Below are 15147 nucleotides of genomic sequence, written 5' to 3'. Positions count from 1 at the left end.
TTCAATAATTATCAGAGTACCAGTTTGAAAGTAGGTAAAGCATTTAGCTACTGTAAAGCATTTCCTAGATACTTTATCAGTGGTGTTTGTAGACACCCTTGTCCTTCCCTAAAAGTGGTTCAGTAGTTCAATGATTGGTTGCATTGTTCTGTTAAATTTATTTTCTGTTTATTGCACAAAGTAGCATTTAACAGTCAAAGCACTGGAGGCTTGAATTGTAACTAGTTTTTATTTTGTTTATTTCACAAAGATAATAACCTATATGACCCATCGGCAGAGTGTTTGCATTTGCTTCTGTAATGCTGTGGTAATTTATATTCTTATAAAAGATATTTTTAAACCTGTGAGTCAACACTGCCACCACCTAGCAGGTGTGTTACTCAGTGTCATTAGGTCATGCCTAGCAGTCTAGTTACCTTTTCCTGGAAACTAACAGACTTTCTTTCTCATATAAAAGTTCCTAGAGACCTGGGTGGGCAGGACTATTTTCAATTCTCAGTACCATCAGTTGGATTAATACTCTCATTCTTTAGTTACAGAAGTCATTGTTTAGTTCTTCCCAGTGCAGTTCGAAAAAGAAAAATCTTTAACCATAGCCCGTAGGCCCCACAGACAAATGTTTCGCCCATTCCTCATCCTTAGTTCCCAGCATTCTTCCCTGTAACACTTGAGCTTTCTGGTGCCCCGTCTATCTCTCTGTTCTCTGTCCTCCAGGTTAACCCTATCTTTACTTCTCTTTGTGTTTCCTGGGTTTGGGATACTCCTTAACCTACAAAGTCAGGCTGATGTCTGGCTCAAATGCTTCCTCCTTTAGGAGTCTTCCTTCAGTTACTTTAAGTCCTCTCCCTCAACACTGTACCTCATTCATCCCTCTCTGCCTTAGTCTTTGTTACGTTGTTGTGAAGAGACACTGTTATTTTCATGGCATTGGGGGTAGGGGATGGTGGCAGGCAAGCAGGTGTTGAAGCAGTAGCTGAGAGCTACATCCTGAACTTTAGGCAAAGAGAAACTCTGTGCATGGCATGGCATGGCTTTTGACACCTGTAAACCCACCCCCAGTGACACCTTTCAAATAGTATTAGCCTATCAAGGTCATTCTGATTCAAACTACCACATTATCCAAGAGATAGTGTGGTTAATGTTACAGGAGCTGGAGTTGGTTTGAATCTTGCTCTGATGCTGTTCAATAATCTTGGTGTGTTAATTATTTTTCTCAATACTGTAACAGAATACAAAAGCAATTTAAGGAAGGGTTATTTTTGACTCATAGCATAAAGGTTCAAGAGCATCAAGGCAGAGAAAGCAAAGCAGTCAGTATGACTTTGCAGTGATTGCAGGGGCCCACTCAACTGGTCATATTGTGTCCTCAGGAGGCAGAGAATAAACTAGGTGCTAAGCTGGTTTCCTCCTTTGTTTCTTTTTATTCAGTTCAAGAGGGGATGGTGCTGCCCACATTCAGGGTGAATCTTTCCTCCTCAGCCTGAAACAGCCTCCAAAAACACATAGAGGGCTGGAGAAATAGCTCAGCTGTCATGAGTACTGGCAGCTCTTCCACAGAACCTAGATTTGATTCCTGGCATCCACAGAGAGTGAGGGAGCGGCCAACTGTGTTACTCTAGTTTAGGAGATCTCACATGTTCTTCTGGCCTCTGTGGAAACCAGGTGCACAGTGCTATATAGCAGCAAGCAAAACATTAATTCCCAGCTCTTGGGCGACAGAGGCAGCTGGATCTCTGGAATGAGTTTGGCCCTTACCCTGGAAAACATAAAAGTAATTGAGCATTGGTAACTTCAGATATTCCCCTATATTTTTGTTTATTCCTCCTTTTTATTTTGTTTACTTATTTTTTGAGACTGACCTCAATCTTTAATTCACAGAGATTACCTTTCTCTGTCTTTCAAGAGCTGGGATTAAAGGCATGTACCCCAGACCTAGCTTTTTTTTTTCTCGTAACAGAGGACATTTCAGCAAGACTGACCTTAACTACCTTCTAACTCTCTCATTAGGACTCCATTTAATCTCAGTTGTCTCTCCTCTTATTATTTTTCTTTTCTCTCTCTCTCTCTCTCTTTTTTTTTTTTTTTTGGTTTTTGGTTTTTGGTTTTTGGTTTTTTGAGACAAGGTTTCTCTGTGTAGCCCTGGCTATCCTGGAACTCCCTCATTCTGTAGACCAGGCTGGCTCTGAACTCAGAAATCCACCTGCCTCTGCCTCCCAAGTGCTGGGATTAAAAGCGTGCGCCACTACCGTCCGGCCTTATTTTTCTTATAATACTTTTGTTATGGTATCCTTTGCCTATTTATTGCCTTAATAAAGCAAAACATTTTGTTGCTCCTTTTTTTTTGCCAGTACTTAGAAAAGTGCCTTATAATTATTGAATTAGTTGAATAAGCCTTTGTTTGAACATCTTGTATCAGCTTATAGAAGCCTTCAGAAGTAGCTGATGACTTAGAAGGATGAAATCATTGACTCATTTGACTTCTTGTTTCAATTCATACACTTGTGAACATCATTATATCGAACTATTAGTTAATTACTGTTACTACATTTTGTTTTAGAATTGTACCATTTGTACATAGTATATAAAATTGGTTAGATGTTTGAGTACCTGTGATGTGCCAGTAACATGTGTAGGCATTGAAATAATAGCATTTTAGGCTTGGTTTAAGACATTTTGTACCAGAAATTTTAATAGGGAAAATTGTTTACATTTTATATATTAACGGGCTTCAAACAACCCCCCCCAAAAGTCAATTCAGTGGTGTAATTCAAAAGTCAACATGTAATGTAATAGATGCCTGTAATCCAGTACTAGAAAGGTAGAGGCAGGAATCAGTCTAGCTTACATGGTGATCTGCTTCAAAAAAATCAAAACTGAAACCCAGAAAAGCAAAATAAGATTCATAAACAAGATGTATTTATACAGGTACATTAGCTTAACATTTTCCCTTAGATTAAATATGAACTCTTTTTTCCAGATATTTTCTAAATTTGGCACGGTGTTGAAGATTATCACCTTCACAAAGAATAATCAGTTTCAAGCTTTGCTTCAGTATGCCGACCCAGTGAATGCACAGTATGCCAAAATGGTGATTATACTTTGCATCTTCCATTCTTAGTCATTTTCTTAGAGACATCTGAAGGAGCCATCCTCTCTCACTTGCCCTGGTTTATCTTGTGCCTAATTACATGTGATCTCTGACTGTTGAAAACTGTTGGTTTCTTCTGTTCTTTCTTCTAAGCTGAAGCATACTGGTTGTCCATGGGAAGCACCTGCAGTCTACCAGCTCTCAGATCACCGAGACAAATTGCTCTGTCTGTCATGGTTAAATCTGTGCATACATATAGTGTTCCTGGTGCAGTCTGACTGATGAGTAGATGTTTGACTGTGTGCTTTCATTTTCTTGTTTTCAATCAGCCAGACACTGATTTCACTACTTTTGTAACCACATTCAGCTCTCATTGTTATTTAGCTGAGTTGATAGAAAACTAAGAAATATGCTGGTGTCAACCTGTATTTTTTTTTTTAAGTGCATGAGTCTATGATTTTGTTTTAATGAGACAAGGTGACACATTTGGTTGCATTAGATACGTGCGTTCTCCAAGAGAGCTGTCATTAATGTTAATTCTGCTTCATATTGGTTTAGATATAGAGACTCAAGTTGAACATACTTTTGTTTTTCATACAGTTTGAAGAATACAGCCTTGCTAGCTTCATGGGGGTTTTTATATTATGTTTATGTATCATACAGTTGTCATATTCTTTGGTTTCTGTGTCTTTTTTTTGTATATTTGATTATTTGTGAAAGTAGGGAGTAGCCAGGTAGCCCACCCGCACATTTTATCCTTAGGAAGGGAAGGATTACTGATCTTTGGTTCCAGGTGACTTCCTTTGTTCCTTATTCAAAAAAGCAAGTACAAAAGAAATAAAATATGGCAGTTAATATTTTATGTATTATGACTAACATACTGTACTATCTACAGTGATTATTAATATATTCACTAACATAAATTATACTAAAATAAAATCAAAGTATGAAATGAACATATTTAAACATACATTGTGGGCAAAATAATCATAATAATAATGTTTCTATACTATTCTACAGTAGTTTTCCAAGCCTTTGCATATTTTCTTCATTTGATCTCACCACTTCAGACAGCAAAAGTAAAGGTAGTTCTTGGGCTCTTGGCCTTTGCACTCTGCTTACTGCTGGATTGCACTGTCTCGGGTAAGAGGCCCCCCAGTTTGTCAGTGGTCTTTCTCATCTACTTTAGGCTCTGGATGGTCAGAATATCTACAATGCGTGCTGCACTCTCCGTATTGACTTCTCCAAGCTCACCAGCCTTAATGTGAAATACAATAATGACAAGAGCAGAGACTTCACTCGCTTAGACCTTCCTACTGGTGATGGCCAGCCATCTCTTGAACCTCCTATGGCTGCTGCTTTTGGTGAGTTGTTCCTTCTTTAGTCACAGAGCAACTCTTCTGAAGTTATAAGTTCCACTTGTTTTTTATCAGCCTTCTTAGATTCTTTCTGGATTTCTAAAGGAAGTCGTGGAACAAATATGCCCTTAAGTTAAGCCCTAATATAAGGTAGTTCTGTTAGTTTACAAAACACATAGAAGCCTGAAATTATGTTCCAACTTATTTTTCTAACATTAACACATTAGTATTACCCCAAAGCTATTTATTTGTTTTAAAATAATTATTTTAATGGTAATTTTTAAATTACTATTTAAAAAATTCTAAATGTGCAGATTTCTAAACAGAATTTTGACATTAAGTGCTCTTGAGAAAAATCATTTTTTCTTTTAAAGTAATGGTAACTTCTAAATCAGTGTCCTAAATTAGCAGTGTCTTTCCTTTATTCAAAGAAAGCTAATTTTATTGTGTTATACTACTTTAACAATAGAACTTTTATCTTTGCTTAGGCTATATGAATATTAATGTTTTATATTAAATAAACCCCTTGAAAATATTTGCCTTTCAAATTATCTCTGCAAAAGTGGGTTTGAAGAGCTTGCCTCTTTTATTTAAAGTAAACCTTTAGGATGTCTGAGTTGGAGGCCAGCCTGGTCTACATAGAGAGTTCTAAGACATCCAGGGCTACATTAGAGACCATGTCTCAAACAACAACAGATTTTTTTAAAAAAAATACAACAAACCTTTATGTAAAGGCCAAAAAAAAAAAAAAAATGGCTACTTTACAAGTGTCATTAGATTAATGTGTGCTACTTTTTTAGTTTTATACTTCTAAAAAATGAGGTTTAATAGTCTTATGATTTATTTTCCTCTGCTAATATTGTTGGTGCCTATGGTAGTATTAATAATCATCTTTTGTTTGTTTCTCTATAGCCCTGTCTATCCTCGAACTCACTGAGACCCTCCTGCCTCTGTCTCCAGAATGCAGGGATTAAAGGAGTGTGCTGTTATACCTAGCTCCAGTTTCTAAGCGAGAAAATTAAAGCATTAAAACAACTAATTGGCTTAGTTTGTAATTCTATTTTACAAAGTAGAAAATAATTTGTAATTCTATTTTAATGTAAAAGTTTTTGTCTTTGCCATTACCACTCAATAATGAATTACAGAAATTAGGACAAATTCAAGCTTGCCAGAACTTGGTTATCAAGTTCAGAACAAGTTTTACTGCAATAATGCAATAGTTGAATATATATACTTTTGTAACTAATATGCTCTGTTAGGAAAGGAGGAGGGCCTTTGAAAAATATAGTTAAGAATTGTTTTTTTAGCCTGGGTGTGGTGGTACATGCCCTTAATCTCAGCACTCAGAAGGCAGGGGCATGTGAATCTTTGAGTTCGAGGCCAACCAGGTCTAGAAATCGAATCCAGGAATGTCAGGGCTACACAGAGAAACCCTGTGTATGTGTGTGTGTGGTGGGGTAGAGGGAGGTTGTTCTAAACATAAGTTACTAATACAAAACAATGTCTGCATTCTAAATGTAATTTGTCAGAGAAAAGTAGTTTTATGTCTTATCTGAAAGTTAGTCTCGTGTAACTCCTGTCGAAAGGACTCCACTTAATTTGGAAGTATTCCACAGGATTCCAAGGATCACTTTTTTCTATTTCTAAGGCTTTGTCTTTCTCTTCTGCTAATAGGATATTTTTTCTTCCTTTCCCTTTAGCCATGTTCATCTCACTGTTTTACTGTCCCTTTTTACTCAAGTTTTCATCTGTAGCCACTCAGTGGTTAATTCAACATAATTACTAAATTTGCCTTGGTGTTTGCAGTTGTGTATCTTATAGTTGTTCACCTCGCACTTGATTCCTCCATTGGAACTGCCTTCTGTTTTATTGACACTGCCACAAGGCTTCCTATAGAAAATGCTGGCATTGCTTGTCTAGAATGCACAGAGCACTCACTGTGCTTTGCTGTTACATAATGTGTAACTCAAACTTCCTTGACTTGCAGAGATATCTTCTCTAAGCTATCATGGTGAAGCCTTGCGGACTTCTCCGTAGTTCACTTGCTGGATTATATGACTGAGGATCCTCAGCATGGGAATCTCTATACTTCATTCTCAATAACAAATAGTTCATCTCATATTGGTTTGTTTAAACAGAATGGCACTGTGAAGTTCAGTCTGTTCTTAAGTTCATGATCTTCCTGTTTCAATAATGGAATTAAAAGCATGTATCACATTGTCCAGTTTTATTATTTCTTTTCATCAGCCCGGTACTCCTTCAACACAGTACAGTTTAACAAGCATTTGATGGCTTTTCATATAGGGAAAAAATGCACCAGAATCTTAGCCTAGTCCAAACTCCATTAACAGCTAAGTTTCATCCAAGAACCCATTTGAAAGGTGTTAGCCTCTGGAGATAGCAGGAGCTTTCTATACTTTCGGGATTACTGACTGAACAACTATATGATTCCACCTTCAGTTCCACTTATATTTTCACATAGGCATTTCAGAGTGTGTTGATAACATATATATAGCAGGCAATATATTTATTGTAACTTTTTCTTCACAGGTGCACCAGGTATAATGTCCTCTCCATATGCAGGGGCTGCTGGATTTGCCCCAGCCATCGCATTTCCTCAAGCAGCAGGTGAGTCTTCCCAGGTTGTGTTTGCAGTGAATCTTTAAGTGAACTTTTTTCTAGGAGCTCACCACATTTGGGCAATTAAAACTAAAGGCATTAGGTAGGTCTAACAACCATGGAGTGACTTGTATGCATACCATCTTTATATTTACAAATAGTTCTCTCTGTTCCACTGGGTACTCCAGTAATTCCACTGTGAGTTTTGAATCACTGAGTTAACTATAAATTAACTACATTAAACTAGTAAACTATTAAGCCTGTGTCAGGTTGTTAGATAAGGTATATGTTCTTCTTGCTTCTTTCTTTGTTGCTAAGCTTACTATGTGTTGAACAAACCTGAGTTTTACTTATCTTTGTGTCTTCAACACATTTGAAGGAAACATAGCCAGTAAAGACATAAATTTGAACATCTTTGGAGAATGTCTTACCATTTGTGAGTTCTAAATAGTACCAATGAAGGGTATGAATGTCATTTATTTCAGGGGATGCAACTTTTTTCCTGGGAATAATTATTATTTCTGGAATAGTTAAGAAATAGGAACTAGCCCTGGCTGTCCTGGAAATCACCATGTAAAGCTGGCTGGCCATAAACTCATAGAGATCTGTCTACTTCTGCCTTCCCCAAGTGCTGGGATGCCACCACCACCACCCAGCTTTAATCATATACTTTATGATTTTTTTAATCATATACTTTATGGTTTTATCTCTGTAAACAGGTTTGTAATTAAGTGGTATACTATGAATCTGATCTTAAATATTAACAGTTCTGATTTTCAACTATTTGTGAGTATAATGGCTGTATTTTAAACTTCAGAGTAGCTTGTTTCTAGCATTTATTATATTTTAATGTTTCAATTTTGGAAATTTTAGTTACTGTCTCCCTATTGGGCAGAATAGAACTAACTGAAAAGAAGACTGATTTTGAGAATAAAGTTTAAGTCCTAGTTGTGTGGTGGTTTAATATATTGTAACACATCTTTATGTGACTATTCTGGTTATCTAAAACAAAACAAAACAACATAAAAACGTATAGAGTTTGCTTTTTGAACCTCTTGGAGTTTACTTTCTATGTATCTGAAAGTGAAGGATTTGTTTTCCTTTGTTTCAGATATTTTGTTTAGACACACTGTAGTTTAAAATACAATAATAGACATTAAGGGGGATAAGAAAAATGAACGAATGTTTAATTTGATAAGACTTGTAAGGCTGAGTAGAGCACACACGGTAGCTCTACTCTTAATTGATGTGTAGCCCACTATAGGCATTAGCAAAACTGCAAGTTTGCATTAGAACAGCATGAGAAGGAGATCATATGAAGGAGGAAAGAATTAAGCTAGTTGTGGTGGTGCATGCTATCAGTTGAAGCACTCAGTAGGCCGAGACAGCAGGATCTCTGAGTTCTAGGCCAGCCAGAGATATAAAGTTGAATTCCCACCAAAAGGCATTCAATTGCAGAGTGCCATCTGCACAGTCTTAAACCTCTGAGATTGTTGAGCAAAACAGGATAAATTTCTATTCTACTGCAAGTTAATTACATGGTGTAAAGTAGTCAGAGGAGTATGAAAAAGAATGTTAAGCTGAAATAACAAATTGAAGCTTGGGATATAGCATAGTGATAGTGTTTGCCTAGTAGTCAGGGACCTGGTTTCATTCCCAGTATTGTAAGATAAAGAATTGCCTCCTTTTATAGAATCAGAGGTTTCTATACCCTTCAGTACTTTTAAAGCAAAGGTATAAGTAGTGGGACTAATGAGACAATGTTGTTTTAAGTCCAGTGTCAGTACATGAGCCTTTTTAGTAGTTCAAGAATACCTAGGGCATTAAAAGTCTAATTTTTTTGTTACAAAATATGATAAATTTATTACTTTACAAGGTTAAAAAATACTTTCCCGTGTAAGCTATTATGTAGTACTACCCAGCATACATCTTTGATACTTCTATTGAAAGGTATACCACCTTGATAAATTTGAATGTGAAAATTAAATTTAACTTGACATAAAGGTGCTGGATAAAAAAGTGGTTGTAGGTAATAGGTCCTCTAGAAGTCTGGGTTTTTGTGGTGGGGAGCAGAGGGTGGAAGGTTGAGACAAGGTTTCACTGTGTAGCCTTGGCTGTCCTGGTCCTCACTCTGTAGACAGATATCCACCACTGCCCAGCTTCCTGATTGGTTGTTAAGACCAATGAGTCCAGTTACTCTGTGGAGCACGGTATGAATGGTATTAATTATGGATAATGTCAACAAGTAAGGCACTCATCTTCTAGTAGACTATGGGAAGCTGGCCTTGGATAACCTTTAAGATAATCTGGACACTTTATATTTACTTCCTTGGCTTAAGTTCTGTCCTATCCAATGTTATTCTTCAGATGATTAGAATATAAGAAATACTGTTGGTGTTTTTAAAAGGTCTGTCTGTCCCAGCTGTTCCTGGAGCCCTTGGTCCTCTCACACTTACCTCCTCTGCTGTCAGTGGAAGGATGGCCATTCCTGGGGCAAGTGGTATGCCAGGGAATTCTGTTCTGCTGGTCACCAACCTCAATCCTGACGTGAGTGGAAAAATTGTCTAAGTCTTTCAGGAAGGGGGATGGTGGGTCCTAACATATAGTCTAGTTTTGTGTTACAATGCTTAAGTTTGTTTAAGGAATTTAAGTAAAAATTATCAGTAGAATATGTAGAAGCATAAATAGTGCTGTAACAGAATAAACTGTCTTTATTATATTGTAAATAGTTGTTTTTAAGTTGTGCTATATTTAGTTATATTTCATGTTATCCTTTTCAGTTTATCACACCACATGGGCTTTTTATCCTATTTGGTAAGTTTTTTAATTGGTTTTAATATTATCTGTAGTTGTGAAATGAGCATATTTTATTCATTTAGAAATACTTGTTTGCAGAGTAGAGACTGGGAAGGGGGACAGCACTTGAATATGTTATGTAAATAAATAACCAATTAATAAGAAAAAATAACTTGTTCATTACTTTTATATGTTTTGTATTATGTTTAATACTGGAGCTAGAGCAAAAATTATAACTAGGGAAATAAAGACTGTGAGTGGTAGTACAAAAGCAGGGAGTACTTGCTTAGCTGACTCAGGAGAAATGGTAACTAAAGACTTGTTAAAGATGAGGAAGAGTCAGCCAAGGAGACATAGTGGCTGCATGTCTTCACATATAGCAGTGAGAGATTTCCTAGACTATAGAAGGTAGAGGAAGCCCAACTAAAAGTATAAAACAAGCATCAAGCATATTGAGCTGGGACTGACAACTGATGATGAGTCATGAAGTACTTAAAGTACATGAAGAAAACTAGTTCCCTAAAATAATAAATAACTAAATGGGAAAAAGATATCACTTAAAGTCTTGCTTAGACTTTCAGGTATGGTTTTGTTTTTAGAGTCCTAGGAAGCAGACCTAGGGCCTCTTCTGTGCTAGGCAAGGGCCATGCTACCAGGTTTACCTCAGCCTTTGTCAGCCTATTCAGACCCTATCCTTAGAAAAAGAGAGAAAGAAGAAAAGAAGCGTTTGCAGACTTTCTAACAGTCTTCCCCTCTCAGTTAAAAGCATAATAATTAAACATGTATTCCAGCTTCATAGGATCAATTATTTATATACCTATCTTTTATTATACTCATGTGTAGTATGAGCATACAAACATGGGAACAGTGAAATGAGCAGTACTTAAATGTAAAGAACATAATACACATCCCTTCTCCATTAGAAATAGTAAGTTCAAATGGAATGTTTCATTTTTGCTGTACTTTATTAATTATTGCACTGATATATTCAGTTTTTGATGTGCTTTTCCTAGAAAACTTCTGTGTTTTTCCATTAGCACATTTTGAAAACTGTTGTATTTAAATGTTTAACAAATAGGGCAGCTGCATATTTCCAAATTCTTTTTATTTTATTTTATTTTATTTTATTTTCCAAATTCTTTAAGTAATAATAGTTGGTTGTTTTTTCAGACCTAGAGATTGAACCCAGGACGTTTTGCTTGTTGGGCAAGGCATCTACTGTGGAAATGGAGTCTCTTTGTTTAGTCCAGACTATCTTTCTGCCTTGGACTGCAAAGTAGCTAGGGTTATGGCATGCTACACTGTACTTCACTGCATGAGACTGTGGAGTTTTAGTTTTTGTTGTTGTTTGAAATTGGAGATACGATGCAATTGTTAAGAGTGGGTACTATATCTGCTTGCATATTGAATTCAGATACTTACTAAATTTTTTATTATTTTTTATATATATACATATATATATATATATATATATATATATATATATGATGTATGTATGAGTACACATGTGCCACTGCATACATAGACATATGAATGCTAAAGAACAACACTAGAGTCAGTTCTTTCCTTCCACCTGTTTTGTTTTTTTTGAGATGAGGTTTCTGTGTGGCCTTGGCTGTTCTTGAACTCATTCTGTAGACCAGGCTGGCTTTGAACTGAGAAATCTGCCTGGCTCTGCCTCCTGAACATTGGGATTAAAGGTATGAGCCACCATGCCTCTACTTAATATTTTTTTAAAAAATGTCTACTTCAGCTTCCTGTCATTTTTGAGAAGAGTAGTGATTCAGAATACTTGATTTTTTTCTTTGTTTTGTTTTAAATTTTAAAATTCATCTCTAGGTTCAATGTTGTCTTTAGATGCTAGTAAAGTAACCTTTCCTATGTGTGCCTTGAAAGTATTTGTAGCTAATCTCTTACTGAATTCTAAGTGTAGCAATAATGCCTCTGCTTTTGTGACACCAGTGATAATCTCTCCTGTAGAAACTGCAGACTATGATAGTACATGAGATGGGATGAAAAAGGGCTTTCTTAAATGGTAGGCCCTCCTGTCTTTAATTTTTATGGAGTAAAAGTTCATAAAATACAATTTTTCATGTTGGTCTTTATTTTCTTTCCACACTGAAATTAATTATTTTCCCTTTCGTGATAGATGACTGACTGTGGGAACCACTAATAATAAACAAATAAACAAACATAAGTTGGTGTGGTGAGATGAGCTAGAAGGGTTAGGGTAGCTCTTGAGTCCATAGGATAGCGATGACAGGTATGACTATAGAAATGGATAGTTGTGAGAGCTGTGAAAGCCAGAAATTCCAAAGGTGCTGATGATTGGTTGAAAGATTTTAAGAAAGGTGTCAAAAGTTGATATCTGACAGGAGTGATTGTGTGCATGGTGTGCATTTATCCTTAGCCAGGGTTACCCAACACTAGAAATAGAAAGATGTGACAGGGATTGAATCCATTGGGGAATATACCCAATTAGATGTATTTATGAGACATCTGGGACAGATTGAGAGTTAAAAGCTGTGAAACTTATTATGACAGTATGTATAAAATTGTAGAAAAGAAACGTGTAGATACAGGGATAAAATTACAGCCAGGCATTTAAATTCAGTGCTTTGTGTTTTGCTTTAATTAGGAGTGTATGGCGATGTGCATCGAGTGAAGATTATGTTTAACAAGAAAGAAAATGCCTTGGTGCAGATGGCGGATGCGAGTCAAGCCCAGCTAGGTACTGACAGTGGTGATGCCCATTTTGCATATTCCTTCCGAATGAGCTTTGTAGAACTGGTACAGATGTAATTTTGCAGCAGCACTTCCTCATGGAAGTGGTTCATTTGCACCTGCTTTATTTGAAGCTCTGATGTTCATTATGTAAAACACTTAACACATTGTCAGTGCTGACAGCTTGGACTCCAGGGCTTTCTCCCATTTACTTTAAACCTAGAACATAGATTTTTTTTTTTTCACTTGTTTGTATGGGTTTTCAGTTTTCTTTCTTTTTTTTTTTTTTGGTTTTTCGAGACAGGGTTTCTCTGTGTAGCCCTGGCTGTCCTGGAACTCACTCTGTAGACCAGGCTGGCCTCGAACTCAGAAATTTGCCTGCCTCTGCCTCCCAAGTGCTGGGATTAAAGACGTGCACCACCACTGCCCGGCTCATTTTTCTTTTAAAAGCTGAAAAATTATGTATAAGAAGAAAAGAGTATTTTTCTTCTAACTTGGATTTTCTAGAACCATCAAGTAATTTAAAAGTTTTGGTAAATTTCCTCATAACGGTACAAAAACGTGTTCTTCCCAGACATTAAAGTATAGCTACTCAGTTGTCTTACCAAAATGCTTTGCTTATGACAAACTCTATAGTCCTAGAACCCTTCATTGAGGGTTTGTTAGGTTCCGTGCCTGTAGCTTCCTGGCACTCTGCTCAGAAGTTCACTTTGTTTGGTTAGGTTAATTTTTAATTGCTTTTATTATAAAATGAACTTATCTAATACATTTTCCTGTCAGCTCTTGAAATGCTTTTGGTTCATAAAGTTTTATGTGTATGGGTATTTTATCTGCATATTTATCTATGTACCACATGTGTACCTGGTGCTCGCAGAAGCTAGGGAAGCAACTGGATCCCTTGAACTGGAGTTAAAGATAATTTGAAGTTGGCATGTGTGAGCTGAGCATTGAACATGGGTTCTCTGGGAAAGCAGCAAGTGCTCTTAACCTGTGAGCCATCTCTCCAGCCTCTTGAGCTCTTGAATTTTAAACCTTCAAACTGATTACAATGACTAAAAATTTTTAAAATAGTCACATTTTTTGAGAATGTTAATCTTAGTACTCAAAGTTTTCCTATTTTCTTCCTGTCCATCAGCAATGAACCACCTAAGTGGTCAGAGGCTCTATGGAAAAGTACTTCGGGCTACACTGTCCAAACATCAAGCCGTCCAGCTCCCTAGAGAGGGACAAGAAGACCAAGGTCTGACCAAGGACTTCAGCAATAGTCCCCTGCATCGCTTTAAAAAGCCTGGCTCAAAGAATTTCCAAAATATCTTCCCTCCGTCAGCCACCCTGCATCTTTCCAACATTCCGTACGTATCTAATAAGCTATTTAGGTAATTAATCTATGATATGTGGTTTAGGAGAAGCAAAAGCTATAAAACTTTTCTAAACTTAATAGTTATCTTGGTTGATAACTTCTTTTAGGTACCATAATGTTGCAAGGATCCTGTATTTCTAATCATATCCTTAAAAGTGAAATTACCAGCATTTGAGGATTTTCAAAAAAGTAGTTTAATTAGTTGCTTCTGTGTTTAAAGAGGGCATAAAAATAAGAATATGCAGGTATTGCTTTGCTGAACATTTGTTCACTGCTTGATAGAAGAAGTACAGCTCTCAGGTAATACAGACAGTTTCTAAACATTTGACTGAATAATTCTGTGATATGAGAACATAACATAAGGTGTAAATGTCATGTAAATTCACACAGTACCTTTGCTGCTTTGGCATTCCATAGAAAACTGAGTGCTTACAGCAGAGATTATATAGTCCACATGAGATATTTAGTCTCTGACCCTTCAAAGAAAATGTTTATTGTTATTCCTTAATATTAAAAAAAAATCAGCAATTTTTGTCTATTTTAAACTTACTAATGAAAAGGGAAGCCTTGGGATAGTGCTAAAAGTTGTAGGAGTGAATTTGTGTATTTATGTGTGTACAGTTTAAAAACTAAAGGAATGGATGGGTAAAGTTTGGAACATAATTGTAAGAACATGAACTAATGAGTAAAGAAAAATAATAACTTCAAGTAGTCAATATTGACTACTGACTACTTGAAGTTATTAACTACTATCAGTTTTTCTGCTGATGCACAGTCAGGTTTGACGGAAATCTTTCATGTAAATTAGGCAGTACAATCAAACTTCATACCAATTATACAAATGGAGGGATCATTTTAAGAAACTCTTAAAGGAGTCACTTTAAGAAACATTCCTAATTAAATTAATATAAATTTAATTAATATTAATTTAAAAATATATCAGCTCTCTGAGTGGTGGTAATGCCCACATTTAATCCCAGCACTCGAGAGGCAGAAGCAGGTGGGTCCCTGAGTTCAAGGCCAGCCTGGTCTACAGAGTAGTTCCACAAAAGCCAGGGCTACACAGAGAAACCCTGTCTTGAAAACCAAAAAGTATCAGCTCATTGCTGTGGACCCTCTAAATGGACCTGTTATTTTTAAGTATATGTTTGTATGTGTGTTTGGCTACTTGGTTGGTGGGTTTTTTTGTTGTTGTTGGTTTT

General features: G+C 36.4%; 1 protein-coding gene across 8 annotated transcripts in view; it reads left to right on the top strand.

Moving 5' to 3' along the window:
- The window catches only part of Ptbp3 (polypyrimidine tract binding protein 3), an 85336-nt gene that overhangs the window by 64546 nt on the left and 5643 nt on the right, over positions 1-15147 (top strand). For all 8 annotated transcript variants that reach the window (XM_031377545.1, XM_031377542.1, XM_031377543.1 and 5 more), the window contains 7 exons: positions 2978-3088; positions 4278-4452; positions 6997-7074; positions 9473-9612; positions 9846-9879; positions 12500-12592; positions 13721-13937. In XM_031377545.1, coding sequence (XP_031233405.1) covers positions 2978-3088; positions 4278-4452; positions 6997-7074; positions 9473-9612; positions 9846-9879; positions 12500-12592; positions 13721-13937 — 848 coding nt within the window. The remainder of the gene's footprint in view (positions 1-2977; positions 3089-4277; positions 4453-6996; positions 7075-9472; positions 9613-9845; positions 9880-12499; positions 12593-13720; positions 13938-15147) is intronic.

This window comes from Mastomys coucha, unplaced genomic scaffold (genome assembly GCF_008632895.1).
Source record: "Mastomys coucha isolate ucsf_1 unplaced genomic scaffold, UCSF_Mcou_1 pScaffold18, whole genome shotgun sequence".
Lineage (NCBI taxonomy): Eukaryota > Metazoa > Chordata > Mammalia > Rodentia > Muridae > Mastomys > Mastomys coucha.
Note: the sequence above shows the minus strand (reverse complement) of the source record. Positions and strands in the feature narration are given on the sequence as shown.